We start from the raw sequence: 23527 nt of genomic DNA, 5'->3' as shown, positions 1-23527 counted from the left end.
CACGTTGGGGGAATAAATGACTGATTCCTGTTTCTTTGTGGTCTTAGATGGATAATGAGCCAAAGGTCAGTGCTACTGTGACCCCACCTCCATCACCTTCACCTGCTGCTAAGACTTCTGGGAAAAAAGGCCCCACTCCAACCTACAGTGCAACAGAAGACACATTTAAAGACACTGCAAACCTTGTTAGAGAAGATTCTGAGGCATAGCTGTGCCAGCTATTTAGGGAATAATTAGAAACACACATTTGCACATATATTTTTTACAAACAGAGGAAAAAATTAACATTCAGTACTTTATTAAAAAAATATATATTTTCCCCCTGTACTCTTATAGTTGGATGTGTCCATGGAAGCAGTCCTTTGTATGTCTTTTTTACTTATGCCATCTTATATTTTTACAAATAATTATCACAATGTACTATATGTATATCTTTGCACTGAAGCTGTCTGAAGGTAATGCTATAAATATATTGTACATTTGTAAATTTTGGAAAGATTATCACATCATTAAATTTGCTAATGAAAGTATCTGCTGAATTGGTTGGTGATCGTTACATTAAATGATCCAGTGAAGAAAAGAATTGATTTGGGGCCTTTAGCCATGTCAAAAGAAGAGGTATCACTCGTATTCTCTGTAGAATTATCAAGGGAATCCAGGCCCCACTCTTGGGGCCATTTTCACACATCAGCACTTAATGTTCAATAGTACATGTAATCTCATTAATAGCATATTGACAGAGGTGCAGATAACACAGAAGGTAGAAAAAGCAATTCAGTTTCACCCTTCTGCATGTTTGCATTATCTAACCAAGACACTGTTTCCTATGTGTTCTCTCACTCGCTGCCAGGTCAGCATTTTAATTTTAATGCCTGAGAAAATCCTGTGTCATGAAGTGTCCTGCAAAGAGTTTGTATGCAATCGAATGAACTCTCATTTAATGGACCCTGGGATGGCTTCCACCGTTGCCTGCATCTCAGGGGGTCACCTACCCTAGAAACCGGAGCTCAGGAGCTCAGTTACTAAAAGCAAATCTGTGTCTTCGTAAAGGAAGGAGCGAAACAAATACCGGTTAAGCAAAGCCTCAGCTGGGTGTTTGTGTTTCTGTGTGTGAAAATTTCCTTGTAATGACTATTTATTTCCTCCATTGAACATGAATAGAAAGGGAAACCGTCCTTACTGAGCCTTTTTTAGGTCCTTTGGCAAAATCGTACATTTGTATCAGAATGTCCTGCAGAGCCTAGCTCTCCTCCTGAATAGCAGCTATAGTCCCTGCAGTGTGAACCCTGGCAGGAATACAGTCTCCAGTCTCCGTACCAAGTAGCATTCCCGGCTCTCTGTGCTACTATTGCACGTTTTAAAACAATGAATGAATGAATGGATGGATGGATGAAACATATACTACTGATTATTTTATTTCTGAGTTCTCAAAATATTTTTGCTCATATTTTGAGTGCTTATTGTAATTACTTTGAAATGTACTTTGATTAGAAAGGCAAATGGAAATGATGCTGCTAAAATTTTTCTAATAAATGTGTATTTTATCAAACATCTGTGTGCTTAATGAGTCTGGGTCATGTGTGAATCAGTTGTATTTTGCTGTGCATAGAGCTTGAGGCTTCGAGTGCTGGGCAGCTGGGAAACCAGGAGTGCCCAGGGTTCAGGGCAGGGGAGGAGGCGGAGGGGGACAGTGCCCGCAGCCCAGACAGGCCTGGAGGGGTGATCTCAGAGAGGAGAGTAAGATCCTATAGCTTCCCACCTGAACTCTCGGCTGTCAGCCCCCTTAAAGTGCCTTTCAAAGCCATCCATTTCCACCTCCCCTTTTCCTTCCTTACACCCTAGACTCCCAGCCAGTTTCCCATTTCGGATCTAATTGTGACAGAAAGTTGTATGAAATGGGGTGAGAGAGGAGGGTTGTATCCTAGGTCTCGCCAAGTTCCTGGGATGTGATCACCAAGTGAAGGTCCTTGGATTTTGGCAGGAAAGAATTCGAGAGTCAGCCACAGTTAAGTGAGAGCGGGTTTATTTAAAGGGATACACACTCCATAGACAGATTGCAGGCCAACTCAGAAGGCAAGAGAGGACCTGGGAGATGGGGTCGTCTAGGAAAGCGAGAGCCGCTTAGGAGATACAGATTCCATAGGCAGAATGTGGGTCATCTCAATAGGTGAGGGGTCCCGGGGTGCAGGGGTAGTTAGTTTTTACTGGCTCGGTAATTGCATATGCTAGCAAGTGGGAGGATTATTTCAGCTATTTGGGGGGAGGGGCGGGGATTTCTGGGAACTGGGCCACCGCCCACTTTTTGGCCTTTTAGGTTCAGCCTCAGAACTCAGGGCACCTGTGGGTGCCCCACTTAACATGCTGATATATTACAGCGAGCGCATAACAAGGCGCAGGGGCTGCTGGGAGTCGCCTTCTGCCATCTTGGACTTGGTCAGTTCTAACTAGTTTGCGCCCTGCCCTCAACTGCTGTGTGAGTCTTTTCACTTTTGTGCCCTGTCCCCTCCCCGCCTGTCTCAGGAAGGGCAGCGAGCATGGTCGCGGCTGCAGAGGGTTTTGTTCAGCCTGGGATTCGCGCTCCAGCGGTGCGTGTCAGCCCACGCCGGGAGGTAAACGTGGAACAGGGCCGGGAGAGCCTTGCTCCGAGGTGGCTGTGATTCCCACCATTGATATTTGTCTCGGGCGTTAAGCTCAATCAGAAGTTATTCTAGGGAGGTTTTAAAACGAGAATTGGTTTCCTGCTTCATTATTGGGTCTCCCCGGGAAGGAATCAGAGCCCGCTGCTGCGCTTCTGTTCTGTCCCGCGTGCTGGCACCTGGGGGGCGCGGCAGCCTCGAGCCTCCCCGGGGGCTCTCCCGGCCCGCGCCCCGGCCCTGCCTCTGCCTCACTCTCTGCGGCCCGAGCAGCTGGTGGGGAGGTGCACGGGGGGGGGGGGGGGGAGGAGCACCTGGAGGCGGGGTGCTGCCCACAGGACGGGAAAGCTGTTGCTTAGCATCTCATCACGTGAAGGGAACGGTTTTACTAGCAGACAGGTATTATACCGCATAAGGTGAACTCACAAGCACAAGCAGGTGTGCCCGCAGGAGGCTGTCTGATCACACTGGTCACCTGTTTCCAGGGCTTCCCATTAATTTTTTTTTTAACTATTCTTTCCTTGATTTGATCACTCACTCATTCGCCTGTGTTCTTACCAGAACTCAGCTGTTGACAAATGGACGCAGAGCAGAGACCATGGGTTTAAGGAAAATATATAAGAAGGGCAACTTTTAGTTGTGAATTCCATCCATTAACTTTTTTTTTTTTTCCTGAATTGGAAAAAGACTGCTATTAGTTGATTTTTGAGGTGGAGTATCTCAGGCTGCTTCAAAGATGGTTAAGAGCTAGTTAGGCCCTGGGGTGAGGGAGGGGTCTGAGGAAGCTGGCTGGAGATGCACATTCTGGAAAGAGCTCTGGCCTTGGAGCCTGGAGCCCTTGGTTGCCCTTGGCCTCTCGGCCTCTCGGCCTCTCTTCAGCCTTCCCCTCTGCATCCATCAAGGTCACAAGCCACATGTCATAATGAGGATACTGTATGATTCTGAATTTCCTCTCTGAAGGCTCCTTTAAGAGCATAAGGCATAAAATTGCTTTCTTTATCTGAGATTTGCTTTGAAATAATCCCATGTGTGCTGGGGAGTGGGTGAGGAGCAGGATATAGATACAAAAAGAGTGGCCATGAGTCGGTGATTGTTGAAGCTGTGCATTGGGTACACAGGGTTTATTATGCTATTCTCTCTATTATGTATGTTTATAGTTTTCCTGAGTAAGTTAGATACTCACATCCTTCAGTTGTACTTGTGAATCATCACATACGAATCGCTTCCCCCAGGATCCAAATAATACACATTCACAAATTGCACACATAGCGCTTAGTTCAATATTCGTACTCCCCTGGGTTCTAGGCACCAGGGATACGAAGAATAAAAGCTAGTGAAATGTTTGCCATGTGCCAGGTTCAGTTCGGACTGCTTTACGTGTCTTGTCTTGCTTCATCTTCATAACAATCTTATTATCCCCATTTTACAGATGAGGCACAGAGTGGTCAAACACCTTTCCCAAAGTCACACAGCTTGAATTACACCCAGCTTTATCTCCAGAGCTTATGCTTTTCAACCCATTACTATGGCCGCTTCCCTTGGGAACTCGTAGTCTAGTGGAGGAAACTAACCCCAAAACAGTGTGATGTGGGAGCACAGACAGCAAGCCAGGCCAGCACAGATTTTCAAGTTTAACACTAAAAGATGAATTTTGCCAGCAAAGGAGTTCAAGGGTGGGGAGAGGCAGAAAAGGCAGCACCATCAAACACAGGAGGTGGGAAAGGACACAGGGTGTTAGAGGACAGCAAACAGTCCAATGTCAAATACTGCTTGGCTTAAGAGCACAGAGGAGAGGATATGGCAGCCACAAAGGCAGCTTGAAAGGAGGTTGCACAGGCCCATGTATGAAAGGTGTTTAATGCCCAGGAGAGGAAGGCCAGCTTAGGAAATCATTGTGTCACGCCACTGGTGGCTCTAACCACAGCCCCTGCAAGGGACAGGTCAAAAAAAAAATTCACCTGGATATGTCAACTCTTGAAAGTTACCAGCCTTGCTGGGGACTTTTAGTCACACCAGTTCTGCACCACTCCTTCCTGAAAGTGAGTTAATTCACAACATTTTGTCTGAAAATCAGTCAGGCATCTGCATTCACTTTGTGTCTGTGATGTTCTGGAATAAGCGAGAGGAAACAAAACAAATGGGTCTCTAGAAGCTATGAGACGTCACTGAGTCCCTGTAGCTCACAGTATCACCTGTCTCTGAATGCTGTCCCCGCCTTGTGCAGACCAGAGCGGAAGGGCGCATATTTCTGTTCCTCTGATAACTGATGTCCCCTAATGAGAGTCATTGGTGAAAGTCTGACATGAAAATGTTTGTAAAGAGTGTATGTAACCCACTGCCCTGAACTACAATAGCCATGATGATGAGCGTTTATTAAGTAGAAGAGAAGGGGAGACTTTTTTAAAAAAGGAAATTATTTTTAAAAGCTCCTTGGTGAGTTTAATGTGCAGCCAGAGTCAGAAATACTAATCTAGATAGAAGTGGCTAATCATCTTAGATTTTTTTTATTTAAATGAATGGTGTTATGGGGATGGTCAAGATTGTTACTGAGTCTTTAGAGGAATACACGTGTCTTGTCTGTAATGAGGCTGGTGGATGATAAACCGTTGGGTCTCATTTTATTGTCATTTGAGGGTAATGGAAAGCTAATAAAGACCTCTAGACATGAAAGATGGGAAATTCAAGGCTGAGAAAGGTGAAGTGCATATTTCGGGTCACAGCCTGGGGAACACAGCCACATTTCTTGTTCCAACGAGCCAGGGTTAGGGCCTTGCACAAATTCCCCAGTGTCCCGCACCCAGCCCTTCTCTGAATGGGAGAACAGGTTGATGTAGGAATTTGTCCTTCTATCTCTTCCCACGTTGCCAGACTCAACTCCAGGGGACTTTTCTTTAGTTATGGCCTGTTAGTTTCCCTGAACCCCATTGTGGCTGTAGTCCCTCAGGAGGCCTTTGGGGGCCGGGGAAGAGGAGACTGGAGAGTCCTGAGCTTTTCTGACACTGAAGAAACTTTTACCCCAAGATAGGTAGGATGTAGTCTGTTTCTAAGAGCACAGTTGTGTATTTATTGCTTCTAGGTTTTCGTCTGTTGAGCTTTTATGTTTTTATTTATTTATTTTTTTGCAAACTCAGGATTTAGAGGATAAGTAGCCTGGAGCTGTCCCTGGCACAGTCCTTTGCTGCCGTCTTCCAAATCTTCGAGGGACCAGATGCATTCAGTGGAGGGCAATGGAGACTATTTGCCCACAGAAGATGGTTCCCCACATTCATGTGTTGGGCACGGGGAGTCCACTCATCTGTCTTTGGCCCTTGCCAAGGGCCTCATGCAAACAGCTGACACAGACCTGTGTCACACTGGCAGGATCACTTCTCCTGGAGAGTGAAGAGCTGACTAAGTGGCCACATGACCTTGGGTAAGTCATTTCACTTCCCTGCTGATTAGTAGCTTTATCTGGAAAGGGAAGGAGTTGGACAAGGTTATTTCTAAGTTCTCCTTTAGTTTTCAAGTGCTATGGTTCAGTGATTTATCTGTACTTCATTTGGTTCAGTTGAAAATCACTGCAGCTGTTTCAGTAAGTTCTAAGCTTGTTACAGCAACTTCAAAGAAGACAGAGTCAATTATAGCTTTTTAGTTTTTAATCCTCAGGTGCTGTCTGTCTCTAGGTGAGCTATCAGACGATTTTAGAAAATCCTTTTCTTTGTTTCTTTCTTTTTTTTTTTTTTTTTTGACATATCTGAAAGCCTGCCAATCAATTTCAGGGCTGAAAGTTGCCATGAGGGGTTTCTTTTTACAGGAAGCTCCTGCAAACATTGTTTATAGGGCCGGGGCTGCAGGGGCTCTTCGTGGGACCCCAGGCCCATAGGGAGTGTCCTAAGGCACATGAAGGGACCCTAGTCAGAGAGTGAGGCTGGCTGCAGGACCAGGAAGTCCCCTATGGAGAACCAGTGGCATCTTGCTGACTTCCGATGAGGTGTGAGGTCCATGAAGGGCTCTGGGTTAAAGAACAGATGAACCTAGAAATAAATCAATCATGATTTTCAATTCTTTGAAAGTTAAACTTGAATTTATTTTTTAATTGTGGTAAAATACACATAATGTAGAATTTTAAACTTGGATTTTTAATCATCAGACTGGTATCTGGAGCCGTTTTTGGTTTTTTTCCAAGATAGCCTTAGAAGGCTGCCTATAATGGCTTTGATAATCCCTGAAGCATGATATCGCTTTCTAATATTCTGACTGTCAGAGCCTATGAAAAGATGGCAGGAAACCCTGCTCAACTCAGCCCAGCCCAGCCAGAAATGCTCTCTTCAGCTATGATGGCCATGTGAGTTCCTTCTCAGAATGGGTTGAGCTGTGGTGTTGGGTGCAGAGCCACCAGTTAATAACTTAAGCAAGTGGCCACCAAACCCTGATTTAGGAGTCAGCCATGGTATCTTAGAAAGTGAAGCAGAGTTGGAGCCATGACTCTTCCCCTAACTAGTGGGCTGACCTTGGAAAAGCTGTAGAGTTTCTTCAAACTTTGAAATCTTTTCTAAAAACAAATGAAGATAATAAATTTCACAGGGCTCTAATGATGATAGTATTTATTCATTCACTCCACAAATACTGAACAAGCATCTACTAGGTACCAGAGAATAGTATCAGATAGTAACAGAGCACCTTATGTAAAGCATCTCATTTAATTCTGACGTCTTATACTGGACGTACTCTTTGTAGCATTTTACAGCTCAGAAAACAGAGACAACAGCTGGGAATGTGCTTTTTTAAAATTAAATTATAAAATTATATTTTGGTAGTGATAATTATAAAATAATTTTATAATTTTGTGTAAATTATAAAGCACAATACAACATACTTTGGCACAAGATCATGACCTAGGAAAAATTTTACTTTTCTTTCTCCATTTTATTTATTTATTTGTTTATTTATTTATTATTTATTCTTACTTTTTTTTTTTTTACTTTCTCCATTTTAATTCTGTGGATTTCTTAGTAACTTACCCTGTCCAGCAACAACAGCTATAATAGCAGGTAGTCATTGAATGTCTCCTATGTGCCAAGACCTCTTCTAAGCCTTTTCTGAGTATTAACTCATTTAATCCTCCCAACAACCCTATGAAGTAGGTAATTATTATCAGCTCCGTTTTACAGATGAGGAAACTGAGGTAAGAGAGGTTAAATAACTTACATAAGGTCGTGCAGCTATTAAGTGTTGGATCCAGCATCCTAACTCAGACAGTCTGGCCCCTGAGTCCACCCTCCACACCACTGTGCCAACTGAGTTCTGACATAAGTTGGCGAGGAAATATCTCCCCCAACCCACCCAGACCTACCTCCTTCTCCATCCCTGCTCTCACTGCCCACCAGCTTCCTAGTCTTAGGAACCTTTCCCAACTCCTATCAAAGCTTCCTGTCCAAAGGAAGCCTTCAGTGACTTGTATTCCACTGAGGGCAGGTAAATCCATTGTGGCCCCTGTGTATTACTGTCATGACCTCAGGTAATGCTAATGAGGTTTAATAAGAGCCCTTGGAGGAGAGGGCTTCTGTCACACCAGGGACCTCCTTGTACTGGCTGGCTCTTGGGTGCACCTTCTCCAGTTGAGTGCTGGCTCCTCCCCCTAGGATAGGCCACGCTAGCCCAGACTAGCTGTGCCAGCCAGCATTAACCTTTCTTCATGAAGTCATTAGCATTTAAATATATAACAAACCAATGCCTTGGTTTATTCTGTGGAGAAATAAATCTTCCCAGACAGGCTGAATATTTATGGTGCGTCTCCTGCTGTGTCGACCAGCAAGGCTCTCATTCCTGGAAAACAAAGAGGCAGAAAAATGTGAATGGCAGCTGCAGTGATTTTTCTGAGCTCTGCCTGCAAACAGATGATGGAGTCAAATAGCTCAGACAGCTACCCCTATTCTAAAAGTTATTTGTAATTTCCTGGGCAGGGAGGGTGTGTGTACGTGTGTGTGTGTGTGTGTGTGTTTGTGTGTGTGTGTCTTTCTTTAATCAAGTGGGTTACACGCCCTTTTCTTCACTTTCAGGGCCTTTCACCCACATTCTCATCTTGCTGCACATTTTAATAATCCTTTTTCTTGTGTCTCTCTCCAATCTTGTGTCAGTATCTTAGGACAGTGGCCAACTTTCATATCTCTATCCATAGTTCCTAACATTGAACCTGGCACTTAATAAGTGTTGAATAAATGTTAGCTAAATAAATAAATGGAAAAAAAGGTAAAGGCTAAGGCAAGAAAGAAATCCATCAAGTCCTGAGCCTCCAGTTAGAGATGCACAATCTCACAAGCACACCTTTATCCTGCCTACCTCCCAGGCTGGTTCAGAGCAGTTAATGCCTGTGATGTTACCTTGGTCACCAGCAGGTGCCAGTTAAATTTACATCCTGACTTTTTTCTTCTAAGCTCCTGGGACTTAGAAGGCTTTTAATTGAATAGAATGGTCAAGTATTGTTTAAAAGACATCCCAGGAGTTAACCTCATGTTCTTCTAGAAAGATGATAGAGAGGAAAGAAGCCATTACTAAAAGCAGGCCTGGATGTAGACAGAGAAGCTCTGTCCCTCCCGTGTCACTCAACCTCTGAAACTTGACAGAACTCAGGTACAGGGCAGGGCTGCTGAGAGCCACTCATGAAACCAGCCTGGGTTTCTGGCCTTTGAGACAAGGCCTGTGATAGTTGGTGTCTGCCAAGCAGCTGGCACATAGTCTCACATTTAGGGGTACAACATGCTGAGCGAGATACCGTTATTAGCATTCCCATTTAATGGAGGAGGACACTGAGGCTCAGAATTAAAATAGCCTGCTCAGGACCACCCAGCTGGGAAGTGTCAGAGCCAGGCTTTGAACCCAGGAGCTTCAACCCAGAGCCACGTCTCTAACCTCGACTGGCATTGCTTTCTGGGTCAGCTCTTCAATACAATGTAATGGCAAGGGTCCTGTTCCAGAGAAGAGACCCAAGTCTTAGTCCACGTTGGTCAAAAATTAGTGATGTGATCTCAAGTTGCCTGCTTTTTGTGTTTCTTAAAAGGGATTAAAGACCCCTGTTTTAAAGTCTTTCATAAAGGAAGATCCTTTTAAACTAATTCCATGGGGCCCATGCTTGGAAAGTATCGTTTATCTAAAGAATTATATTTACTGAGTGACAATTAACTTTGTTTTCCATTTTTAATTAATTAAGTCAGATCAGAGTTATCAGTTTCAGCTTGTCCATTTTACGTGGTTTCCACCTTCTGTTTTTGTGTCCCATACCCGATTATTTTTCCTTCTTAGTCTTAAGTCTATCTGTTTACTCAGTTTTGTCTCTTTCTAGAGTGCAGGTTTCTGTGTGCACCAGTAACTCATCACCTTTCTTCCTGTCTGTATCTTCAGAATCTAGCACCTGGCAGGGGCTTGATGAGTTGTTGAACTAATGAATAAACAGATTTAATATTGACGAGCCTGTTAGCTGAGGCTGTTGAAGCTGGTAAGCACACCATTTCAATCTGGCTTTTAAAAATAACTGAAAGAGCTCCATCTTTGCTCTTTAAAAGTAGACTCCAGGTTGGAAATGGCTGGATGGAATGACCTCTGATCTCCCGTCTGCTTCTGAAATTTCTCAACCCACTGGTCTTCCTTTGTGAAGGTGACTGGAGAGATTCAGTGAAGGCTGGACACTAGAGGTGCCTTTCCCACACTGAAGTAATTCATAGGAAGTAGGGAATGCTCTGGCGCCACCTGCTGATACCCATCTGACTCCAGGCAGGGTCACCCCCAAGGCAGGTGACATAGCATAACTGTGTTCATGGTGGAGAGACATCTGTGGTGGCAGAACTTCTCTAAAGGTCCCCATTGATAGCAAACCTACACCCTTCCTACTCAGTTAATGTAAATTTGAGGGAGTTGGAGAAAAGACCCCCTTCATCCTCTCTCATGTATGTACGAAAGACGCTTGGATCTATCCCTTTATGAAACTAAATATCAATATTAGGGGACCTCACAAATGTTCTGGAAAGCTATGTGTACAGCATAAGGACGGGTGGGATGAAGGCAGGATGGGCAGAGGAAGAAGCTGGACTCTGGTGCAGTTGCCCTGGAGATAGGCCTCAGCCAACCCCATGGAATGAATGCTCTGGAGCTGGGAATGGTCCTTCTGAGTCATCCCTAATTGAGGCTGGAGCCAAGCCTTTGTTGGCCCCCAACCACCCAGCACTGATCTGTTTGGGCTGCTGTGACAGAATACCACAAGTTGAATGGCTTGTAAACAATAGAAATTTATTTCTCACACTTCTGGACTTTGGGATGTCCAAGATCCAGGCGCTTGCTGACTCAGTGTCTGGTGAGAAGCCACTTCCTGTTTCATAGACAGACGGCCGTCTTCTCGCTGTGCCCTGACGTGGCACAAGGGAGAAAGGAGTTCTCTGGGGCATCTTTTATAAGAGCCCAGTCTCATTCACAAAGGCTCTACCCTCATGACTAATCACCTCCCAAAGTCCACACCTCCGAATACCATCACACTTGAGGGTTAGGTTTCCACCTGTGAACTCTGGGGGGACACATTCAGTCTGTATCATGCTCCTGTAACCTTGGGTGAGGCAGCTGCTGGCTGAGGGCAAGGTCATCAAGGGGCCTAGTCATGAGCCCTTAGCAGCTGGGGATGGGTGCAGAGGCCCAAATAGGGATCCAGAAGGAGCACCAGGTAAGTCTCTCCCTTCCGTCTGACTGTTGCCATATCCTAGCACACTTGATTTGCCAGAATGGAATGGAACCAGGATGGTTTGCCCAGCCAGGACTGTGTTGCATTCAGCAAAGGATGAATCAACCTGAAAACAAGGATGGCCTGGCCCTCCATTTGCCAGACATCCTGACAGAGCTGCCAACCCAAGAACAAGCACCCAAGGAAGGTTCCTAACCCTCTTCCCTCTGTCCTCTCCTTCTCTGTTAGTTTTATTCTCCAGCTAAGCTGTCAGAGGCAGTCTTTGAGGGGTCTGAGGTTGGTCCTTTTGGCCTGGCCCTGGAGAAGGAGGCTAGGAATGGGCAGGGAGGGGAGAAGAGGGGATTACACTTCCAGGTTGTGGAGAAGGGTGGGGATGGGAGTCTTCTTTCTGGGTCAGAATCCTTTTGCTGACCAGATCCACATATGTGATAGCTGTTCTAAATGGAAGGAGATGGCCAACAGTCTTCTGAGTACCCAGAATTTAAAACTGAGCTAGGTGGCACCAAAAGCACTATATTGCAGAATAGAGCATTTTAATCTTGTAAAGATGTAAAGGGCATTTCTCTGAGATCAAGTGTTAGCAGGGGATCTGTGTCCTGGGTTCATTTGTTTTTGTCTTTGAAAAACAACGAATCACCCGAAAGAAGTAAACAGATACTCAGTTCTATAAAGTTCAGGGGTGGTTGAGACTGCGGTCCTTGACTTAAATAAGACTACTTTCTTTCAGACCTCATGGGGACCTTGGTTCCTCTCAGTGTCTACTTGCTTCTTTAACTCATTGACAAGGGAGTGAGTGTGCCTGTTTCACACCAGAGCACAAAGGAAACATTTTCTCATTTTTTTGGTGTAAAATATACCAGTCCTTAAGACTCCAGATAACAGCTTTTGAGTGAACCCATTATTCTAAGTGTTTTATTTCAAGATAGAACTATGTATATAACATGACTCACCCCTCAGACAATTACAGGTTCTCGAGGCTTCAAGGAGGCTTGAGTAAACCTCTTATTAGATCCATGGAGGCTGTGGTCATAAAGACAGCCTCCACCCCCACCCCAGTTCACGTATGGGCTCTGGCTCCCAGCCTTCCTGTCCCCTCTCCCCTCCCCTCAGCTTGGGGGAAAGGTGAGTCCTCCTGAGGATCTATGAGTTAAGAAGACAAGAAGGGGAAGAAGCTGACAAAAGCATGAGAAGCCCGGGGGTGTTGAACCCGGGGCTTGGACCCCATCTGTGATGGGAGCCAAACTTGGGGTGCCCTGGCTCCCAGATGACTGGGCCCAGTGGTAAAGACATGGACTCGGGCATCACAGGGAGCCTGGCTCAGCGTCCTCGTTTCATCGCTTACCAGGATGTTCTTGCAGTGCATGATTTAATCTCCAGGCACTTCGTTTGTTTTTTTGTTTGTTTTTACTGAATAAAATGGGGGTATGACAGTAGCAGGCTCCTAGGTTGTTATGAAAACTAAATGAGATAATGCACAGGAGTGTAAGCTCCGTGAGGACAGGGAAGTTATTTCATTTGTGCTGTAGCCCTGGTTCTCACATCCTTGTTCCTGGCGCTCAAATATTTGACAAAGCACTTGGCACAGGACCTGCCTCGTTGCCGGTGCTTCATAGCAACACAATTGCTGTTACTTCTGCAGGGAGGTTTCCTTGTGCCCTGCTGCATCCCCGTCTGACCTTCTGCCAGGAGTTCTTGTGCAAACTCATGAAATGGCCAGTGTGCAGTCATCTTCACACTGGATCAGGAGTTGATTTGCTGGTTTCCTTCAGTGATTCAGCAGACAGTACACCTATGCAGAAGGACTGTGGGGTGGGGGCAGGCGGTCCAAGGTTGCTGCCTGGAGCCTGCTGAGGGGTAGGCCAGCCTGGGTGGGGTGGAGCTGAGGGATTTCAAACATCCGGAGTCCTGGAATGCTTGAGGAGAGGCTGTTAGGTGCTAGAGAAGCTGTATGGGTGCAGGTTGGCGGTGGGGGATGGCAGGAAGCCAAAGATGCAACTGCTTGGTTTGTTTTAGGAAATTTCCCAGGAGCGGGCCTGTACCCAAGAAAGCATAAAGACCTTTTCCTTTTTCTATATTCTTCTCCCTCCTGATTGTGTGAATTTTGTTGTCGAATCACAGAACACAGACTGGTACAGTTATTTCTACAGCTGAGCCACATTTTGGGTTCATGGGCTCTTTGCTAGCTGCAGAGGGATCTGAACCACCAGCTGGCCCATTGTTTCTGTAAGAAATTCATTCTCAATTCCAAGCAGATGATTAATGGCGTAGGACTCAGAATGAAACCCATTCTGTGCTCTGTCCTGGACTCCAGACAAATCGGCTTGTTTTTGGTGGAGGCTCTTGGGGAGTTCTGTTTGTATAATAATGACATCGCAGGCCCCTAGGGAGAGTGAAAGCAGACTCTGGGACTGACGGTCAGAAAATTCTTGAAGAAACTGGAGGCCAAAGACACTTCAGCTCCTTGACATACTACGATCATACTATGAAGTGCTCTAGTGGGAGAAGAACTCCACTGGAAGAGACAGCGATGGCCTGGCAGGTCTGGAGTCTGGCTGAGTCTCAAGGAACACCTTGAGAGTGGCCATCAGTGTTCATGTTCTCTCCCAGCCAGGTTCCTAAGGGGCCCAGGGGCCTGTGCCCAGCAAAGACACTTATAAAACGGGCAGGGAATGCCAAGTGAAGATGTGCAACACTGGGGGTATTAAGGAAACCCAGAGAGGGAAGTCCTTTCTCAGGTATCCCATCAAAGGTTTTTCGTGCTGGTGGGAGGAGTCCTAACCTGGGAGAGCAGTGACCATGTCAGGGTCGGGAAGGGGATGATGACCAGATCACTCCTCAGCAGCCAAGGACTGACCTGGTCACCTGGAGGATGTGGGTGCTGGGAATGGGAAGAGGGTAGTTGGCAGGACTTTTGGTGCCTACAGCCTCCTGGCTGCCAGAAGGACCCAGAGCTCACCCACCCTGCCTGAATGTAACCTTCTTGGCTACTGTCAGAACTAGAACTACACATATAAGGAGACTTCTAGAATATACAACTTTTGAAATTTGGGGACTTTACTCTAATGGATTTCAGGTTGGGGTCTACCTTCCAGATATAAGAAAGAGAGAGGGGGAATGAGGAGCAGGCCAGATGGGTACAAATGTTGATGGACCACACATGTTACCTAAGGTAGGACTGTTTCTGGTTAGCTGCCTGCCTCCCCTGTTAGCTCCAGCAAGCCGATTTGATAGAGTTTTATCCGAAGGGCAGCCAGATTCCTTCCCACTGTCTCCTTCTCCACGCCCTGCCTGCAGTAAGACGCTAGGAACTGTTGCCAAAGGATCAGAATAAAAGAAATGGGACCCTGGGGCGGCAGAGCTTCCAGCCTGCTATGTGGACGTTGCGTTTCTCTAGAACATTGCACTTCTTTTTCACTGATTATAAAATGGTGAAATAGCTTCAAAAATTATGCCCGCATGCCCCAATTATCCTCAGTAAAGACGGCTGAGGGGGAAAAATTGCATAAGGCAAGTTAGCAGATGATTCCTAAACCCAACCTTAACAAGTGGTTTCCACCTCACCCACGCTGGGTGTCACTCTATCAAGGGGAGTTGCCAGAAAAAAGCCATTATGTCCACTGCCCGATGGAGGTGCTAAGGCCCCGAGGGGACTCAACTGATCTGCAAGGGGAGGTGAAAGGACAAAGGCCAAGGATGGTAAACTGGGAGCGCATACCATCAACCAGGAGCTAGTCGCGGCTGCAGGGCTGGCAGCAAGCCTTGACGCTCCAGGGCCGCTCTGAGGCTGTGTGCCCGTGGAAGGTCATCTGTGGGCCCGGGACCTCATTTTTTCCCATCCCCCCAAAAAGGGACTCCTAATACCTGCCCACGTCTCAATAAGGAGATGAAATCCAAGAAATGCTGAACGGTGTGGAAGCCTCAGAGAAGATCTCTGTGCAGGGATGGTGGCCACAGAAGCAGTGGGTGCTTTCATACCAGCAGCAAGGTCAGTTATCAGAAATGGCAGGAGAACTGGGGCTGGGAGCTGGAGAACGTTGTTGGAAGGGTCAGGGTAGGGTGGGTGTGGGACGGCTGGAATTTTCTATCAGCCTGCTGAGGGAGGTCCCAGAGGCTTCTTTTTTTTTCATTCATGTTCCTATTGGTAGTCATGTTCTGTTTGACAGTAAGGCCACCTCTTCCTGGCTTTGTACTGGCAGATAAAATATAATCTGTGCACCCTACATCTTCTGCAGCAAAAACTTGCTCCCCAGTGATACCAAGGCAAAGAAGTGTCTACAAACATTCCTGTCAAAGAGTGCCAAGAATTTTGAACATGGGTATAATTCATCTCTGAGGGACTAAAGTTTTTTTGTTTCTTTACCATTCAGCTGTTTATGTTAGGTTTGGTTTGATAGTTGATTCAGGCTTTGTTTAATTTGTCCCTTCCCCCACAGGCAGGATGGACTTGCCATTGGGTTGGTCGGTCATCACCTGCTGTGTGCCTGCCCCGCTCCCCTGGGGGGCAGAAGCGGGCAGAGCCTTCCCACTCACCTTCGTGTCTCAGAAAAGTAGTGGATAATGATGCAAAGTTCTTTTTTATAATTATGCTTAGCCAGCAAATTCCCCAGACTCATTGTCACTTCTTGTTATAGAGAAGTGCCTTCCTCTGAGGTGTGTGCCTCCAGGCCTATCTCCGGGAGCAGGCAAACAAAGGAAGATGTATGGAAGCCAGAGTGATTTTTGGGACCAGAGTGACAGGATGGAGAGACTGTAAGGAAATGCTATGCACAATTAGCAGCCTGGCAAGTTTACAGATGTTACTCATTAAGCCTCCCCACAGTTCCTCTGAATACACTGATGAGGGGCTTTGTACCAAAATTTAGCTTCTTATACATCTTAGTAGTAACAGAAATAGAGACTGCAGTTGATTGACAGGACTGTATAGTGCCTATTTATCCATTCCCAAGCTTTTGTGAGCAGGGGGAGGCGAAACGTCTTTAGCACATAGTGGTCCTGGCTCCTTGTCGAGACCCCCACCATTTTTCTCTCTGGTGTGAAAAGTGCTTTGGCTCCGGCACAAGGAGGTCAGTGGGAGAAACTAAGTGAAGGTCAGGCTACTTTTTCTTTCTCCTTTATTTTTTGTTAGTTATGGTTAGTGGCTGGATTTTTGTTTTTAAAGATCCAAAAGCATATAAGTAGGAGACTTGGATAGTCTTATTAGCATATTCATGTCAAACCTGTGTTGCCAGCATTTGGTTATTTCAAAGGCTGTTGCCAAGAGCCCAGCTTTGAAAGGCCTCAGCATGTGGGGCAGGCACACCTGGGGCTGTGCGTGGGGCTTCACCAAAGGAGAATGCCCTGCCGCCCCCTTCTCCTGCTGCTCTCTGAGCCCCCTCAGGCGGAAACCGAAAGGCAGCTGTTCTGTTATTCTGGGTGATCCTAGAAACTAGCGATAGTGGGGCTGGGAGGATGATGGTTTTCTATCACACTGAGGGAACCTGTTTTTTGTTGTTTTGTTCTCATAGCACTGAACTAGAGCATGTCGGATTTAGATGGTCTAAAAGGAAGAATTCTCCAGCAGGAAAAAGCTATTAAACAAAGGAACAAGTTCGTCTTGAAATGGTAGATTTTGATCCATTAGAAGTGATATTTCTTAGGGGTAGAAGGAGAGATTATGTACCTTCTCAATAAGATCAAACGTCCATTCCTCGTAACTGTATTTTATTGGACAGGTCAGACTTGCCAGAGCCCAGGGTCCGCAGGCCCGGCAGGGGTATGTCGGTGTTACTGGATATCAAACAGTAATAAATTAAACCGACAAAAACAACAAAAAAGATCAAACAGAAACTGCAAGGCCCTTCCTGCGAATCCCAGGGATTTTGTGAGCATCAGGCACCCCCTAGTGTCCAAGTGGCAGTACTAGCCTCACCTGCTTGTTCCTGACCAAAATTGAGCACAGGCGCTTGGAGGAAGGAAGGGGGATCTCATTTAGTCTGTCTCCATTTGTTTCCCCGGGAGAGAGGTGTTGGGAGGAGGGATAGAGGTAGGGGCTGGCTCCAGGAAGTGGCTTGCCCAGTCCCTTGGAAGCCACACCACTTGGAGAAAGGGCTGACTGTGTGTATCCTTACCAAGTATCAGGAGACCAAGTCCATGCAGCAGAAAGCGGTTGGCTTTGGGAATTAAAGAGGCTAGAGATCAACTCCTAACTTCTCGGACTAAGAACTTAGTCTTTTGGATGGAGCCACCTTTAAAATGGTGGCAGGAATACCTGTATTTCAGAGACAACGTATGTGAAGTGCCAGCTGCCCCCTTTGCCGCATGCCTGTCCCTTATCCCACATTTGAAACAGCTTCCCGGGTCCAGTTCACCTGACACACAGCTACCTGGGCTGGCTTCAATGCAGATGCTATTTCTCTGTAAAAATATTATAAAGGTGTGTGGCTTTTTAATTTTTTTTCTTCTGTTTTAGTTGATTTAAACAAATAAGTCTGCCTTAAATTTGACCCTAAAATAGCTAATTTCCATCTGAGATGTAGCCATTGCACTTTGATAATTATATACAGCTGAGCATTCAAACTCATGCTGCCTGCCGGCCAGTGAGGAAACCCACTAACGGACTGCCCTGGGGGTGCTGGCATTGGACCTTGAGACAGCAACAGCTCTCATCTTGCTGATACAGTGCTCTGACTTTACTAGAAGTCATGAATAGATTTTACTAGTGATCTACTCCAATGTACTATCAGGATTTCTTCCTGACAAATCTCAAATCTTTTTAGATTATCATTTTCTCTTATCTTTAATTTATTTGGGGGCAGCTTTTCTATCACAGAAGAGTTTGGATTCATTAGAAAATACTCTGCCTTCCATTTTCACTAGGGAAGGAGAAAAGAGGGATTATTGATAAATGAGGTAAATGTGGGACTATTTTACAGACTAGTTTCTCTGACTGTAGCCTTAACTACTTAAAAGAAAGGGGAGTAAATGAGAACACATGAATAGGCTATTTTGAAAGCTTGCCTTGTATGGGGGGAAGGGGCAGCAAGGGTTGGACACATTGACAAGTGTCTGATGAACCAGGATTGACTACCAGGTCCGTTGTGTGTGTGTGTCTCCTTGGGCGTGACACTCAACCTCTCCCAAATCTCTAGCTTTCTCATCTGTAAAATGAGGCGTCATAATAGCAGCTACCATAACATTGTTGAGAAGACCATATCTGATAATGCATTACAGCCTACATGTACATAAAAGTTGTTCAGTAAGTGGTGTATCTACTCTTACTCATTCACTTTCTTTCTGCTTTAATTAATTTTAGGTTTATCTTGTACCTTTAGAAGCTCCCTTGTCAGTTTACAGAAGTACAGGTGGTCTTACTTAACTTCCTGCTGAAAGGCAGTTGCTATTTTAACCATCTAGGGATGAGATGCCTGGGGAGGTCTTACGCAATCCTGCAACAGAACGTTCTGCCAGCCCTCAGTGTGGCTCTGAAAACAGAAGGCACTCAGGAAATGCTTGTCATTTAACTTGGAGCCAAGTGCAGTGCTAACTGCTAAGAGATATAACAGTACTTACGCGTGCAGGCATCCTCTCATATACCCTCTCTCCAGCACATGGCTTCTGAGAGTTGAGGGGTGTCCCAAGTGGGGTCCCCTGGGTTTGCTTAGTTTGGGTTTAAGTGGAGACATTTGTAAGCAAGAGCCTTAAGTCAGGTCCCCCACATTATGTTTCTCTTGTCTCCTAAAGAAGGACAGGACCTTCCAATTATGTTACCCCCCTTTTTTATTCCAAGTGCCCTTGTCAGAGTGTTGAGGTTGAGTGTGGTGGCTTGAAGTTCAAAACCCAACCACAGAGTCTCCTGCAGTTTCCTCTGCATTTCATTACACGGTGCTAGAGAAGTACAAGGGGAACTGCTGCAATGTCATTACCCGGGAGAAAAGCGATGATTTCTGTAAGTCTATGATAATGCAAAAGCAATCAGACCCAAACTGCATGGAAGATTTTGTCTGAGAGCCTGTTCTTACACCAAGAGTAACATGGTGGTTATTTTTGATATCATTTTCATAGTTCAAAACTCTGTATGGAAGACCAAGTAAATCTATTTCACTGGTAAAAAATAAACCTTCTCAGGGCTGCAGCTGGTACGTTCTAAAAGTATACTCACTGAGCAAGAAGGGTCCTTCGCAGCATCTGCTGCTGGTGGCCGCCTCTGAGAGGTTGTCCAAAGTAGAAGCTGGGGTCCTAACCGCTACCTGCCAGCTCTCCGTTCTGGGGAAGTTGAGTGTCTTATCTTTCTTGTAACCACCTTGCAAGGTTGTTGAGTGAGGACGAAATGAGATTATCAGGTCTACAAAACCATGAACACAATGCTGGGCTTGTAGTAGCTGCTCAATATTTGGTCACATCATCATCATCATCATCATTACCTTCTGCAGCTCTTCAGGGATGGTGATGTTGGGCTCTTTGACTTCTGTTTAGTCAGTCTTCCTTCCGCATAACAGAACTCGTATCTTCCTAACAGTAGACGAAGCTCATTTCTTATCTGAGCTTTATCTGACAGATCATGTTGCACAAGTCTCTCCACCTTTCAGGGCCTCTGTTTTCTTTCCTTCGAAATTAGAGGACAATCAGAGATCTGAGGGGACTTGCAACCCTGCCCCTCTGGATTCTAAAACACTCTTTTAGTAGCTGAAGGCTTTGCCAGGTCCGTTAGGCATCTCAGACTCCCTTCTTCCGCAGTCATAGCCCCTCCGGGAGGACCCTCCATGGAGTGGGTGCTGAGGAAACAGCCACCAGTGCGTGTTTTGTGTGGCTGTTTTCCCCCACAGGTCTTGGTTGTTCTCCCTTTCGTTATTCTGAGCACTCTGCTGGAGAGCCAGTCCCTTCTTATCACAGTTACAAAGTCGGGAAGAACAAAAGGCAGAACGTGGCTGTTGTCCTTGTCTCTGGCCAGTGCATTCAAATAACAGGCCAAGATGGGGCTGACCTGCAGCTAAGCTCTGCCCTGAACCCGCACTAACTTGAGACGGTGCCACCAGAATGAACAATAACAAGAGCCGGCATTTATGGCGCACGGTGCTAAGCTTTGACATGCGGTCACTAATTCTTGTCTCTGTCTCAGGGAGGGGCTTTTGCTATCCTTCGTCTACAGAGGAGGAAGCTCAGGTTTAGAGAAATTAAATAACCTGCCGACAGTGAAGTCAGTGCCAAGGGCAGAGCTGGGTTTTGACTCCAGCTGCTTGAGCCAAGAGCCCTTGTTCTTAACCACTTGTGAAGCACTTCTGGACAGATTTATCACGGTTTTTTAAAGTTTCTTATCTGGGAAAGATGCTTAGAGCCAGAAGGTGGACTAGATGAGCTTCTAAGGATTACTTTCACTCTAAGATTCTGCCAAACCAACACCATGTTAATACCATCACTAGGTTCTGTAGTAAAATAGCACAAACTGGGTGACTTAGACAACAGAAATTATTGTTTCACATTTCTAGAGGCCAGAGGTCAGGGCTGGTTCCTCCCAAAGGCTGTGAGGAAAGGAAGGATCTGTTCCAGGCTGCTCTCTTTGGCTTTATAGATGATCATTCTCTCCCTGCTTCTCTTCACATCACACCGTCTTTCCTCTTTGTGTGTGTGTCTGTGTCCACATTTCCCTTTTTTATAAGGACACCAGCCAGATTGGATGAGGGCCCACCCTCAGACCTCACTTTAACGTGATTACCTGTATAAAGACCCTATTTCCATGCTATGGAGAACAGTATGAATATCTCCTTAAAAGAACTGAAAAGAGCCTTACCATATGATCCAGCAATCCCACTGCTGGACATATATCCAGAGGGAACTTAAAAAAGACACACTCACCCCAATGTTCACAGTGGCAGTATTTACAATAGCCAAGACATGGAAACAACTTAAATGTCCTTCAACAGATGACTGGATAAAGAAGTTGTGATACGTGTACACAACACACACACACACACACACACACACACACACACACACACACACACACACTGGAATATTAGTCAGCCATAAAAAAGAATAAAATAATGCCATTTACAGCAACATGGATGGACCTAGAGATGATCATATTGAGTGAAGTAAGTCAGACAGAGAAAGGCAAATATATGGTATCACTTATATGTGGAATCTAAAAAAAAAAAAAAAATGATACAAATTCTGTTTTCAAACCAAAAACAGACTTATAGACATAGAAAACAAACTATGGTTACCAAAGGGGAAAAGATGTGGAGGGATAAATTAGGAGTTGGGGATTAACAGACACACATTGCTGTGCATAAAAATAGATAAACAACAAGAACCTAGTGTGTAGCACACGGAACTATATTCAGTTTCTTATAGTAACATAATGGAGAAGAATCTGAAAAGAATATATTGTATATATATCTGAATCACTTTGCTATACACCTGAAACTAACATTGTAAATCAGCTACATTTCAGTAAAAAAAATTTTTAAAAACCAAAAAAACTGGGAAAAAAAAAGACCCTATCTCCAAATAAAAGAGCAATTCTGAGCTACTGTAGGTTAGGAGTCCAACTTACCTTTTTTGTGGAGGGACACAATTCAGCCATAACTGCCCCCTCTGTCATTTTGAAATAATAATCAGCAGGGAAGTGGTTTACTTAACAGGAACTGTCCAAGAGGTTTAGCTCTTGGAGTCAAACAGGGCAACTTTGTTAATGCCTCGTTTGCTACTTTTCGCAGATGGTCAAGCAAGCTAATCTCTAGGTACTCATCCACAAAAATAAGAAAGAAAGGAAAAAAGGTTTCAGAGTGGGGAGGGTATAGCTCAAGAGGGGTTCAATCCCCAGTACCTCCACTTAACAAGTAGTTAAATAAATAAACCTAATTACCCCCCCCAAATTTTTTAAGTGATTATGCAACATTAAAAAAAAAAAAGAAAGAAAAGGAAGGTTTCAGTCAGCGTCTAGCTTTTAGAGGCCCTTGACTATTGATGACATGGACTGGACTGTCAGTGAATCAAACACTATTCATGAATTAGATATCCCCCAAAGACAATGTACTATTTCCTAATTGGTTTCCTAAAAGAGTTCATTACCTTCTCACAGAGGAGCAACTTACCTTCACAATCATTTATTCATGCATTGGTGATTCTACTTGTAACTGCTACTGTTGATAAACAGCTTTACCCTCTTAAGAACAGCTTACAATCAACACAATTATCTCCTTTCTTATTTTATCCAGGATAAGGATCATCGAGGCCCTAAATCAGAGAGGAAACCAGGTTGTAGGGAATACAGACTCCAGGATGTATTTAATGAAAGAGTAACAGCACCGTGATTTAGTGACTTTATATGTCGGTTTAAGTCAGGCACTGAAGTAAAATGATGGGTTCTCAGCCACCTGTTGCCCAAGACTGGGCCAGATTTACAAAAGAATCTGTAAGCACTTGTTTTAAAGTCTTCTACTCCTTTGTTCGTTAATGTTTCAGCATGTTATAGAGAAAAGTAAAGTGTGTAGAGTCTAGCACTGTGCTACCGTTGTGTAAAACCAGGACGAAAAGGTCTGTACGTTGATATTTATCTACACGTCTCAGGAAGGACACATGAAAAGCTCCCATCTAGGGGGCTAGAGGTCTGGTGGGAGGAAAACCAGGTTCCCACTGCACACACCTGGCATAATTTTATGTATTTAAACCATATCCATTGTAAAAAGCAAGCACATGTTTTGGATGACTGCACACACCCACAATGAAACTAGTCAAGGACATGCAGGTTCCACCCTCCTTGGACGTGGTCTGAAGTTCACCTTAAGTTCATCCTGAAGTCTGTTAGCTCCCCTTGAGCACCCCTCCTTTCTCCTTGTCAGAGGCTAAGGCAAGCTCTCACGTCTTGAAGAAATATCATTTCAGACCTTGTGAGAAGTGGGGTGAGAGACATCAGGCTTGTTGCTTCCTCAGGCTTTAGAGACTGGAAATTCCTAGCCGTCTGTATACTGGTATGTGTCATATCTGAGGAAAGCCCCCTGCCCCAATCATAGAATCTTAGGTTTGCGAGTCTTCAAATGTCAATCAAGTCAGCAACCCCGGCCCCATGTCACTTGAAGTCCTTCTCCAGCATCTCTAGCCCAAGGGCTAGCCTTCCTGTGCTCGCCCACCACCCTTGAATCAAGCTTTTCCTTCTTATATGGTGCTGTACTTGAACTCTGTGTAACTTTCACCCATGACCCTGGACCTATCATTC

The 23527-nt window shown here is 45.2% G+C and overlaps 1 protein-coding gene across 1 annotated transcript in view; it reads left to right on the top strand.

The window, feature by feature from the left end:
- The window catches only part of LRP2 (LDL receptor related protein 2), a 93180-nt gene extending 91631 nt beyond the window's left edge, over window positions 1-1549 (top strand). The window contains 1 exon segment of the mRNA XM_032479645.1: window positions 48-1549. Within this exon segment, the coding sequence (XP_032335536.1) occupies window positions 48-209 (162 nt within the window). The 3' untranslated portion in view covers window positions 210-1549.
- The last annotated feature ends 21978 nt before the right edge of the window (window positions 1550-23527 follow it).

Source organism: Camelus ferus, chromosome 5 (assembly GCF_009834535.1).
Source record: "Camelus ferus isolate YT-003-E chromosome 5, BCGSAC_Cfer_1.0, whole genome shotgun sequence".
Taxonomy (NCBI): domain Eukaryota; kingdom Metazoa; phylum Chordata; class Mammalia; order Artiodactyla; family Camelidae; genus Camelus; species Camelus ferus.
The sequence above is the reverse complement of the archived record's forward strand: the minus strand, read 5'-3'. Positions and strand labels throughout refer to the sequence as shown.